At 38.6% G+C, this 12,135-nt stretch overlaps 1 protein-coding gene across 7 annotated transcripts in view; it reads right to left on the reverse strand.

Moving 5' to 3' along the window:
• Positions 1–12,135, reverse strand: part of pnpla6 (patatin-like phospholipase domain containing 6) — a 42,193-nt gene that overhangs the window by 22,793 nt on the left and 7,265 nt on the right. For 5 of the 7 annotated variants that reach the window (XM_032562430.1, XM_032562431.1, XM_032562427.1 and 2 more), the window contains exons 4-20: positions 11,403–11,490; positions 11,214–11,296; positions 10,766–10,860; positions 10,537–10,677; positions 10,278–10,437; positions 8,756–8,836; positions 8,292–8,420; positions 6,827–6,907; positions 5,634–5,769; positions 4,988–5,059; positions 4,162–4,262; positions 3,807–3,986; positions 2,371–2,448; positions 2,085–2,290; positions 1,755–1,886; positions 416–539; positions 211–324 (exon numbers count right to left, since the gene is read on the reverse strand). In XM_032562430.1, coding sequence (XP_032418321.1) covers positions 211–324; positions 416–539; positions 1,755–1,886; positions 2,085–2,290; positions 2,371–2,448; positions 3,807–3,986; positions 4,162–4,262; positions 4,988–5,059; positions 5,634–5,769; positions 6,827–6,907; positions 8,292–8,420; positions 8,756–8,836; positions 10,278–10,437; positions 10,537–10,677; positions 10,766–10,860; positions 11,214–11,296; positions 11,403–11,490 — 2,001 coding nt within the window. The remainder of the gene's footprint in view (positions 1–210; positions 325–415; positions 540–1,754; positions 1,887–2,084; positions 2,291–2,370; positions 2,449–3,806; positions 3,987–4,161; positions 4,263–4,987; positions 5,060–5,633; positions 5,770–6,826; positions 6,908–8,291; positions 8,421–8,755; positions 8,837–10,277; positions 10,438–10,536; positions 10,678–10,765; positions 10,861–11,213; positions 11,297–11,402; positions 11,491–12,135) is intronic. The other 2 variants (XM_032562433.1, XM_032562429.1) reach the window with 1 other exon arrangement.

The following is a 12,135-nucleotide window of genomic DNA, read 5'->3' on the forward strand; positions in this document are numbered from 1 at the left end:
AAGGTACCACTTCAATAAAAAGTGAAGAGTGCCTCATTTATAAGAAATTCTCCTTATTTTCTAATCTTTCAAACAACACAAGCAAAAAAAGACTGAAACCTACTTGTTTTCCTTTTTTTAAGCATACTTATCCAGACCTAGTTAGACGTTTCAGAACCGTGTGTGAATGCTGCGGAGATCGCGGCGTTTCAAACGACGCGCTCGTTTCACCTGCGGGTATCGTCTCTTGATGTTGTTGAGCGTTCCCTCCGGCAGCTTGACCAGCTCCGTGTCCCTCACGGCGTGCACGGTGGTGGCTCTGGGCTGCTTGGTCAACGCCTCCACCTGGAGGACAAACAAGATCCTGCTCCAAAACCCAGAGTTGGATTCAGAGCCGAGCGTCTGCTCAAGAGAAGAGAAAACCAGACATGCTTACGACGCCAATGAGGTCTCCTCTGCCGTATTCCCCAACCAGCTCCTTCTTGCCGTTCGCCTTACGGATGACCGATCGCAGACGTCCGTTCAGGATGATGTAGGTGCAGTCCGACTGGTCGTCTTGTCTGCAGTGAAACAGCCGCCATCATTGCAAACGATGCGAAACATGCAGATGCGATTTGAGATGTTTTCGCTAGTAAAACACTAAAAGAGTCTTAATACTGATGCATCTCAGTAAATCTGAATATGATTGAAACATTCATTTAATTAATTCGATATGGATTCATTTCGAGTAGTGATAGCTATGATATTCTCTTTGGTTTCAGCACATACAGCTGAAAACCAGACGTTCTGCACCAAATTAAAAGATCAAACTTCTCTTGTTTTATCATCAGTCAGAATTACCAACATGAGTTTGCTAAGCAGACGGCTTCGGCGTCCCAGAAATGAATTGATTTTCGTCTGAAGTGTGCAAATTGACTCAGAAGGGGGAAAAAAAGGAAAAGATGTTGTGAAGATTCTGGCTCATGCTGGTAAGAGTGATTATTCACAGTAAAACATGTTCTGTGCTGATATTGTCTGAAAGGACACTCAGCGAGGAGGAAGCCAGTAATCCAAAAGAAACACAAAAAGGCCAGATTGAAGTTCAAAAATGCACACAGGGACAAAGATATTCATTTTTAGAGACACGTCCTGAGGTTTGATGAAGTGGAACTGTTTGACCTCATGCTAACAGCTTACATCTAATTAGAACCGCAAAATAATTTTTAAATAATCACAGGTAAGCCACAAAAGAAGTTAATCAAGTTCTGTTTCTAACCATAATAATGGAAAGTTAAGTGGGTGGAAAAAGTGCGGTAGAAACGACAGGGGAAATTTCAAACTAATGCAATAGTGACAGTCTGCTGGACAACTCGCAAGTCAATCTTAAATCCACAATGTGGATTTAAGATTTCTGTACCAAAAAATAAATAAAAATACTTTTTTCCTTTTAATTTATCTCAATTTTTTAAAGAGACAGATAATATGGCAACTCCCTGAGAAACTAAATTGGAAAGTTTTTAATTACCGGTAGCTTTAAATCATAATCCTTAAAGTGATAGAAAGTAAATATATCCCTTCATATTGTAACAAAGTTGCCCAAGTTCCACTTTTCTTTTAAAAATGGAAGCTTTCATTCTAGTTTACCAAGAAGCATCATCCATCAGTAAAGATTGTACAAACATGCAGCTGAACTCTGTGAGAACAGCAAGCAAAATATGTTTATGTAATATTTTTCTTTATTGCAAATAAATGCAAATATGTCTCTGTGCGTCTGTGTGAGGAAAACCTGGACAAACCTGTAGAGGGCTCTGCCAGCTTCAACAGCCATCCAGTCGATCGCAAAGTCCATCTGCCTGACAAAAGCTGACATTCGAGTGGCCACAGTGTGGGCCACACTCAGCACCACGCTGGGCTGTTCCTTCATAATCCTGCAGGTGGCAGAAACGAGGCGGAGTAGTGATTGAACGAAGGGCAATAGTGAACACCAACGACAAATAAAAAGACAATTTGCTTTGGCTAAGAAGATTAATTCAGAGGAAAACATGCTGATGATTCTAAACCAAGCTCATAACTAGCATCTTTTCAAACATGTTTACTTTGGCCACAGAAAAGAGGAAAAAACTCACTCATAGAAATCTGACTTTGAGATCTTCAGGTAAGTACAGTCTCGGACAGCCTTAATGGTAAAGATAAGGGGCTCTCCGGTGAGCACCGCGAGCTGGCCTACTATTTCTCCTGGGTGGGTCACAAACAAGCAGACAGCCTCCTGCTTGTCGATCATTCGCTGGTAAACATGCAGGCAACCAGACAGGACGAAGTGCAGGCTCACATCCTGCGGGACCACGAACGGAAATAGATTGTTTTCGTGCCAGTTACCAAACATGATCAAACGGAGTCTGGAAGGGTAAGTACCTGGTCTCCCTGTCTTGCTAAAACGGCTCCAGCTTTCGCGTGGTGCATAGAAGCTTTCCCACGTAACAAACCTGGATCCTAGAAGAGAGGAGACATGGCGTCAAGACGAAGATGGAGGAAAATAAAGTCGAACAAAATGCGCGTGCATGACACTTTGGAGACGCTTCACATGGGAGTCTGATTGCAGACACATTATTCAGATACATGAATGGCCACACACAGAAAAAAACAAGTTTTATTTTTGGATCCAAGCAAACATTTTAATCAGTGCATTGGTTGGTTGGTTGCAAACAACAATTTAGACAATGTGATGGTAAACAAACTAGTCTCTGCATAGGAAATGTTAGCAAGTGGTATGGGTTGAATGTCAAAAGAAATTACACCCATAAAAAGAAGAAACTGCAAAGGCAAAGTAAGAATGGCCTCTTTCAGTCCAAACATTTCAAAATAAAAGCATTTACACATTATATGCAAATGTTAGGGCTGGCATATAATTCAGTTTTATCCATTGATCAAATTTTTTGTTTTTGAATATTTAATTTCAGAAAAATCTGGATTGTTTTTTGTCACCAAAGCACACTTTGGGTTTCCATAGTATAGAGTGATTTCAGTACAGCCAGGACCCATCAACTTGTTTAATAAGTAGATTTTACAGCTTCTAATTATTTGGACTTTGAATTCAGTCAGACAAGCAACAATATGCGACAGCAAACGAGGCAATTATTTCATTATTTAAATGAAGATATGATGTTACAGCAATGAGTAATTACTGGGTTCATGAAGGATTCACCAACTCAAACCTTTTGAGACCTTTCTAAGACCATGATGAATAAAACTTAAGACTTGTATCACAACAGAGCTGTGCAGAAGAAACGCAGGGCACCAAAGCTGAGAAATTTCTGGGTCTTTTTTGTGCCTATTCTCACATGGCATATGACTCTCTAGCTAACTAGCTAGCTGGAAAGCAAGTCTAGCTTGTTACCGGTAGCCTTAACTGTATTGAGTCGCAGAAAGCAGTGAGTGAAAACGTCTGCACAATTCAAACTTTTGCTTGACAGAAAAATCCAGTGATAAAAAAAACCTACGTAGAGCCCTGCCACGACAAAATTTAAGACTTTATTAACATATTTAAGGCCTACTTACATTTTTCTTGAATGGATTTAAGACAATTTAAGGCCTCAATTTTAGATAGATGAACTTAAGACTTTTTAAGGATGCACGGACACCCTGAATTAAGTACAGTTTTACTTTTTGCAGAGAAAGAAAGACCCTCAGGTGCTACTTATAAAACTGAGGATGAAATGTACCAGGATCTGGTTTCGCTTTTATCGTGGCGACTCACTGGACAGTCAAACAACAACAAAAAATTTTAGAAATTCTAGAAGAAAAAAGAAAAGAAATAGTGTTTTGTGACTGAATGAAAAATTAAACCATACCTCAATTTGCATGAGTCTGAGAACTTCTTTTTGAGCTTCCTCAAAGAGCGAAGCATTGCACCGACTGGATGACGGAGTGAAGATGTTGTCCACGCCCGATTCCTCCTCAGGATACAAATAGATCCCTGATGGAACTTCTTCCACCGTCACTTTCCTCTCACGCTGTTCGTGGGAAACGGACTGCAAAGAAACACAATCGTTTCAAAATGCTACATTTGGATGAGTCGCTTTGCTTCCTCGCTACCACAAGTTAAAAGAGGCTTCAGGTTTTGTTGTCAAGCGAAACTGAATACACTTTTACTCATGCGAAGAAGCCAGAAGTGAGCTTATGATCTTATTTGGGTTGTGCACCGACCCGACTGAAGGTTGGAGGTGTGTTGCCGTCTTCAGCAGAGGCAGAAATCCGTCCTCGTTCGAACGCCATGTCAAAATCTGACTTCACACTTTTCTGAATACCTGCACAAAAAAAACAAGAAAACTGTTTTAATGTTGGTTAAAAAAAACAAAAGTAAAACAATTCAGTCATTTCTGCACACAAACACGCATAAGAAAAAGAGTTTCCATCTAAGCGAAAGCATCGATGCTTGCTTTCTTGACGTTTTGTCCAGCACATCTGCTGCGAACAAATTAAGATTATTGTGATGCGTCATAACTTCAAAAAGCACATCACACAGTCGTCTCGTTTTATTCTGCCAAGCTAAGCTTTTCGCTCTGCCGATCTTCATATCTCACCATCTGTTTAGTCATAAAACCATAAAACTACAAGTCATTACTTGCTAATGACCGAGTGAGAGAACTGCAGTTGGAACGGTTTAGAAAAAAGCAATCTGGATTGAAAATATTGTCTTTTGAGCAGCAATCAGTTCATCTTATAAAGTCCATAAAGGGGAAATTAAAAATGATTTTAGGGCTTAAATACATGTGATAAAAAGGCCCAGAGATTGGTTAAACATACCACACCACCAAGCAAAGCAGACCTGATGTTTCCATGGTTACACAGAGACATCTTTAATCTCTTTCTTTAATTTTTCTCAGCTGGGTTACATCTCAAACATGCAGACTGCAAATAAACAACCCGACCTGTTAATAGGTCAAGGAGAAAACTGCAAAAGTGAATAACAATTCAAACTTGTTATTGGTGAAACTGGAAAACCGTTAAATAATGACCAAAAATCTCTCACCAGAGATGTCCACCGGCATGGAAATTGTCCTGCTGAGATTTGGTGGACCTCCTTCTTTTCCTTGGTCCGCCCCTGTGATTAAACAAAAAGCATGAAAACAACAGAAAACAACAAGAAAAAAAAATTCTGGGAAATAACTTTTCCAGACATTTTTTTAAAAGCGTTTCCAGTCCTTTTAGTCCATTTATAAGTGCGAAGTAAAAAGATTTCCAGTGATTTTATGGCAGAAAAATATAGTAAGCACTAAGCATGCTAGAAGCTGCATTTTATTCAGAAATAGCCAGTTCTTTCTTAATATCAGAGATATTTTTGTCAAAATAATAAATAGATTCCTAGTGGGAGAGGTTTTAGTTTTATTCATTCATTTTTACACGTCATTAGTTCCCTATTGTCTGTTTGCTGCGGCAGGTTGTCTTTCTGCAGTGGAAGGATACAGTAAGAGAAAAAGAGGAAAATGGAAAATTAACATTTCGAAAAGAAATTCCCAACACAGGTAACCTACAGCATGAGTTTTTATTATCTCTAAACTATACGGACATTTTGTTTTTCTAAATAGTTTGTTTTCTACCAACTGCTGCAGTTTGTGCTACTGATCCACCCCTCCCAACACGGTGGCATTATGCTAATCTCAGCATAACGACGTTACCTGAAGCTTCACCTTTAACGGCAGCTTCCCGATGCTCCTCTGAAACGCTCAGGCTGCCGAATCGCTTCCCGTGGCGGATGGGGCTGGCGCGAGGCGCGTGGGGAGACGTCGGCGGGAGACGGGAAGGAAGCATTTCCTGTGAAACCACGGGACATGGAAAACATGCATGAGGCATAAAATCTTTTAGTTAGAACCTATCAAAAGAGGAAATTAATACAGTATGGCTCATGTAGGTTCCATTATGTGTTCCATTGAAAAGCCCTGAAGTTACAATTTCTTCTACATTCACTTAGTGTGATTTAATGTCAGACAGTGAGGAAAAATTATTATATGTCTACTCTATACAGTGTATGTGCAGTATATGTTTATCTCAAAACATACATATATATTTTTGGTCTAAATTCTAAATATTTTAGTACACTTGAAATAAGAAAACTAAGATATAGGTGCTTATTTTAAGCCAACAATTCCTTAAAGTTGATGAAAAAATACCATTTGTGACTTACCGTAACTTATAATATGGAAAAAAAATGTCTTGTCCTACTGGTAGATTATTTCACTTATTGTACTTTTTCATCAATATTTAGGAATTGTTGGCTTAAAACAAGCTCCTATCTTTTACTGAAAAATTACTTGTTAGTTTTGTCTTACTTCAAGTGTACTGAGATATTACAATAGAAACCATACCAAAAATACTTGGTAAGATTTTTTTTTTTTAAGTGACCTGTGACTAAAATTACCTCCATCAGATGTAGATAGACCTGTCATGATAGCAAATTTTGCTGAGCGATTAATTGCCTCAAAGATTATTGCGATAAACGATGACATTGTTTGAAGACCATTTTAAGCGGATGTAATGATAAGGACATAAGCGCATCCTGCCTGTTTTCAAAAGAACACTTAACACTGGAACTGGTAAACAAAATAAACAAAACAACTGAAAAACAAAAATAAAATGGACTCTCAGGCTCCGTTAACAAAAAATGCACCTGAATAAAAACTAAACACAACATATGACACATTTTTCATCAATAGAAAGAGAAAAAGGCAGGAACGACAAAGCCGACAAATGAAAATGATAATTTTCATTTATCAAGCGATAAATTGATTTATTGTTTACCGCGACAGGCCTAGATATAGATACAAAATAACAGACACTACACTGAGTGTGTTTTGTGCCTCAAATAACTCACGTGACTGAACAGTTCATTGGTCAGCCCCAGGTAGTTGTGCAGGGCCAGGACTGTCACCCTCTGGAGGCGCACCATGATAATCTGAACAGAAAGGAAACGGAAAGTCATTTATGCATCACCTTGAAACAAGCAGGAGAAAAAAAAGTACCTCAAGGCTCCGTTTTAGGCCCACTTATTTTACTCTGACTTCTTAAAATTGTTTGAATTACTAGATTTCTGAAATTTTTTTTTTTTTTTAAAGTTAATGAAAATAATTACTCTCTTCAACTGATCTGCTGAGATCAGGCAACAGATTGGACATTTAAAGATGTCTGTCCAGCCAGACTGAAAGAATCTAGGTGTTGTTTTCCACCAATCAATGTCTCTTGAATCTCCTTCACAACACCTTGAGATTTGAAATTTTGACAATAGAAGTTGGATGTCAAAACAGGAATTCGAGGTAATTATTCATGCCCTTATTTCCTCTCGTCTAGACAACTGTAACACACTTATCACATGTTTCTACAACAAAAAATCACCTTTAATTTTCAAAAGCTCTTTAAACGAATTTTCAACAAGCAGACGAACAAAGAGAAGAGCTTAGATCACTGTTGTTTTCACGTCCGTGCACTGGCTACACATTTATTTTAAAATGGTGACTTTATCTATCAGGACGCTGCCTGGCTAAATACTTAACGCCACACACACCAACTGAGACTCTCAAACCAAAAGAGTCTCGATTCATTTCAAATTCAGTCATGCTTTTTCTTAAATCTTTTCAAATATTGTTTTCTATTCTTCTATGTTATCTACTTCATTTATTTTTTCAATTTTTATGCTCCATCTTTGAGAAGCAATTAGATTTTTTTCATCTGTGACAGGCGCTATATAAAGAAAGCGCCCGAATGAGGCCCCCACCACCTTCAAACGTTTGTGGTACGTTTGTGCAGCAGAAATTTTTGATTGTGCCGCTATAATTTTAAGAAATGTTTCCAGAGGTCATGAAAGGTCAACCAACCCCCCCTACCTTCTTCAAATCAGATAAAATTGGTGTCAATCAACTCGGCTACATTTGTGCAACCAAAAGTTTTTTCCTTGTGCTCCTTTGGCTTTAAAGATATTAATGAAAGCTTAAAAGTCAAAAGGTCAACCAGTACCCCCACTTTTACTAAATTAAAATGACCCTTAAACTTTCATCAATATCTTTAAATCATAGCAGCACAAACAAAAAATTTTGCTGCACAAACGTAGTCGAGTTGATTGACACCAATTTTATCTAATGTAAAGAAGGTGGGTGGGCTGGTTGACCTGTCATGACCTCTGGAAACGTTTCTTAATATCTTTAAAATGATAGCGGCACAAACAAAACATTTTGCTGCACAATTCTTTCTAATTTGAAGGAGGTGGAGGAGGGGGGCAGCTTCACTCAGGTAAAGAAAACTTATCTACTAGTTGCTGATAAAGCAATGAGAAGTACTAAACTCACCTGAACTACTCGCACCAGACTCTCGGGATACTTCTCAAAGATGGCGAGGAAGGCCTCGACGGGCAAACGGAGAACAGTGGTGACCTCTGCAGCTCGAGCCGACATTGTTCTGTAAGGCTTCTGATGGCCCTGGAAACAAATGTTGCTTCATTCTTACACTATTCAGACACTATTCACTATTCAGAGATGCTGCTGACGTTCAACAGAGTTACTGCAGCCGACATCATTTAAGCACTAAAGCCTAACTAGATTTGGATTGAAATGAAATCAGGCATGTCTGTGTGACTCATGGTAGAGGAAGAATGTTTTGTGAGTCAGTAGCTAAACATCAACAACATCAGGAATATACAATCAATGCTATAAAAGTACTTTATCTCATTTAAGGGTAATAATTAAAAGTTTCTCTGGGAATTGGGGGAAAGAAACGCCTTTGTGTGCAGATGTGTGTTTGCATTGTGACCCACTGTAATGACATCCAGAATGCTGAGGAGGCTGTGAACACTGTCTCCAGCAAAAACCTCCTTGACCACACTCTCTTTGCCATCCTGGAGGAGAAACAGGAGAGATTCAGGTTGGGGGGGGCAAGACAAGATATTTAACCATTACTTTTTTTTCTTTTTTCTTTTTTTTTTTACCAATTTAGATTTGAAAAGACATTTTTATCAGGACAAATGCTGAATATGAAATCAATCTCAGATTTGTATTTTTTATTAATAAATTTGCATGTCTGTAAGTGAAAGAGGCTGCAGGGTTTCTGCCGGTTTCACAGACTCAAATTTAAGACTTTTTAAGACCCCGTAAGGCCATTTTAAAGCCTTGATTTTAGATAGATAAATTTAAGACTTTTTAAGAATGCTGACACCCGGGATTTAATCCTCTGCGACTGTAAAGGCTTTGACTCCCAAAGATGGGTGAAAAGCTATTAAGCTATTAAGTAATTTACAAATAACCCTAAACCTAACGTATTTGTAGGAAGCATGTTTTTCCACAAAAATTGGTTAAATCTCAACTTCTCCACTACCAAGGGTGAGAGCTGACTTCAGGAACAAGACAGATCTACAAAAACCTGGAATGGATTACAAGACAAACTATATAAAGCTTAGTAAGAAGGTGATTGATATGGCTGTGTAGCTTTGGGTGTGTTTATGAAGAAATGGAAGAAATGTAAAATCTAAAATGACCAGAAGTTTCCATCAGCCTGTAGCTTTGTCTCACAGGGCGAATACGATCACGCTTGATAACTATTGAAGCCGTTTTATCATTAAAACAACTTTTTTGTTGTTGTTGCAATTTTAAGATGTTTAAGATGTTTTCCTGGTAAAACTGCATCTTTTTTATGCTGGTATTATAAATGTATCCTTGTAATTTAACTAAAATTCCCATAGTGTGGCATAGTTTTTTATCTTGTAACCAGGTTGCTATGTATTGCAAATATTTTGCTCAGGTCCCTCTTGAAAATGAGATCTAGATCTCAACGGGGTTTACCTGATTAAATAAAGGAATATATATAGTGTTCTAACTGACCTATAACACGAAAAGTTTGGTCTGATTTAACTTCATTTAGTAAGAAAAATATGTGTCTCTTTTTATTAGATGTATGAAAACATCTGGTGATAAATGCAAATAATGTTTTCCAAGCTTTGGGCTTTTAATCAAGCGTTAGATTTAACTTTAATACAAAACTGTCCAGTTTTACTTTCAAGCACTTGCATGGACTTCATACAGAAACCGAGCAAGTCCCAAACCTGGAAAACACATTGAAATTCAAGCCTTTTCAAGGATTCCAAGCACCCATGCAAACCCCGTCTTCAGATTTATACGCAAATGAGTGTCGATTCGATCAAAACACTAATTATCTGGACAAACCCATTCAACAAAATAAAACTACCATTTCTCAGGGCTAAATTAACTCTAAAATTGTGCTAAGCTTAGATAAATGACAGCTGATGAACAAGGAGAGTGAAGCGATATGAACTGCAGCCTCACCACCCCTGTAAGGCACAGTTCTAGCTTTCCGTCCTGAACCACGTAGATGCTGCTGTCAGGCTGTCCTGGCCTGAAGACGTGCTCCCCCTGCTGGAACTGCAGAAACACCATGTGCTTGCACAGCTCCAGGAAGAGCGGCTTCTCAAAGTGACCCAAAACCCTACGGTTAGTAGCAAAACAAAAAGTGGCTAAGGTAAGGAAACGAGAATACGAGCGGGCGACTACAAAAGCGAAAAAGTGTCTCGTCGCGCGAACCTACCGGACATTTTTGAGCATGTAGAGGACTTCGGACGGGAGGTGGGAGTTGGCCACGTCGAATTCAGTGAGATCTGCCTCCAGCACTGAGGGAGGGGGTTCCTTCGCCTGCAGGATGGGCACCTCCTTCTTGAAGCGCAGGATCCTGCACGAGCAACACACGATGTCATAAAGAAAGATTAAAGAGGGGGAGGATAAAGAAGGGAGGGCAATTTTTTTGAAGAGCCTTTTACTTTTTGGCAATGTTGAGCATTTTCTGCTTTTTCTTTAGGCGTGGACGAGAAGAAGAGGAGGAAGCCCCCACCAGCGAAGAGGTAGACTGGGAAACCTGTGGGGAAACAGATGTGAGTATGGCTTCCAGTGCTAATGTTTGTTTTTGCAAAACTTGCTTTAAGAAGAATTTTTTTTTTAAAAAGTGTTTTATCTAGAATTTTTACATGTTTTGTTGTGTTTTACCCACAAACCCAAATGGAAACTTAGATTTCAGTGGACTAAAAGAGATGCATGATTTTCAAAAAATCTTACAAATAAACATCCATCTCAGTTTTCTTCTACATCTCAACTATTTTCTGCTTTGAATTAATCTAGCACATGAAATCTGAATTAAGTACGTGGATGGATGTTTGTGGATGGAACGCCACCAGACGCAAAAAACTTAAACATTTCCAGCCCGCCACTCACTTTCCGCATAATCTTTCGTCCGTAGAACATGACTTTGTCTCTCTTGCGGAAGCGATACTTCGGTGCCTCCTCAACCTCTATGTCTGCGAAATAAAGGTCAACGTCAAAATGAACCAGAGCTGTATAATGTGCCGGTTCCATGACTACTTTTCAGAGCAGGCTGAGAAATGGGACTCTGCTTTTACTGACTTCGGAGCCGGATCCTCCGCAAGATGAAGAAGATGAGGATGGCGATGAGGACTATGGCGACGCCAGCGCCAATAACTAATCCCACCATCTGGAGAGAGAGAACAGAAAAAAAAAAAAATATATATATATATATACAGTACAGACCAAAAGTTTGGACACACCTTTCTAATTCAATGGGTTTTCTTTATTTTCATGACTATTTATAAGGCAAGAAATCCCACTTATTAACCTGACAGGGCACACCTATGAAGTGAAAACCATTTCAGGTGACTACCTCTTGAAGCTCATCAAGAAAATGCAGAGTGTGTGCAAAGCAGTAATCACAGCAAAAGGTTGCTACTTTGAAGAAACTAGAATATAAGGGGTATTTTCAGTTGTTTTACACTTTTTTGTTTAGTGCATATTTCCACATGTGTTATTCATAGTTTTGATGCCTTCAGTGTGAATCTACAATGTCAATAGTCATGAAAATAAAGGAAACTCATTGAATTAAAAGGTGTGTCCAAACTTTTGGTCTGTACTGTATATATATATATATATATATATATATATATATATATATATATATATATATATATATATATATATATATATTTGTGTGTGGCAAAAGAAAAATGAGAGCACCAGGTTCTCCATTAAATCTGCTTGAATTCACAGAGAGTGGTGGACTAACCGTTTAGCTTAAGGTAATAAAATCTGCTGCAGTGGTAAAAGCAGCTGAAAGAAGACAGAA

The sequence above is a fragment of the Xiphophorus hellerii genome, chromosome 5 (assembly GCF_003331165.1).
Source record: "Xiphophorus hellerii strain 12219 chromosome 5, Xiphophorus_hellerii-4.1, whole genome shotgun sequence".
Taxonomy (NCBI): Eukaryota; Metazoa; Chordata; class Actinopteri; order Cyprinodontiformes; family Poeciliidae; genus Xiphophorus; species Xiphophorus hellerii.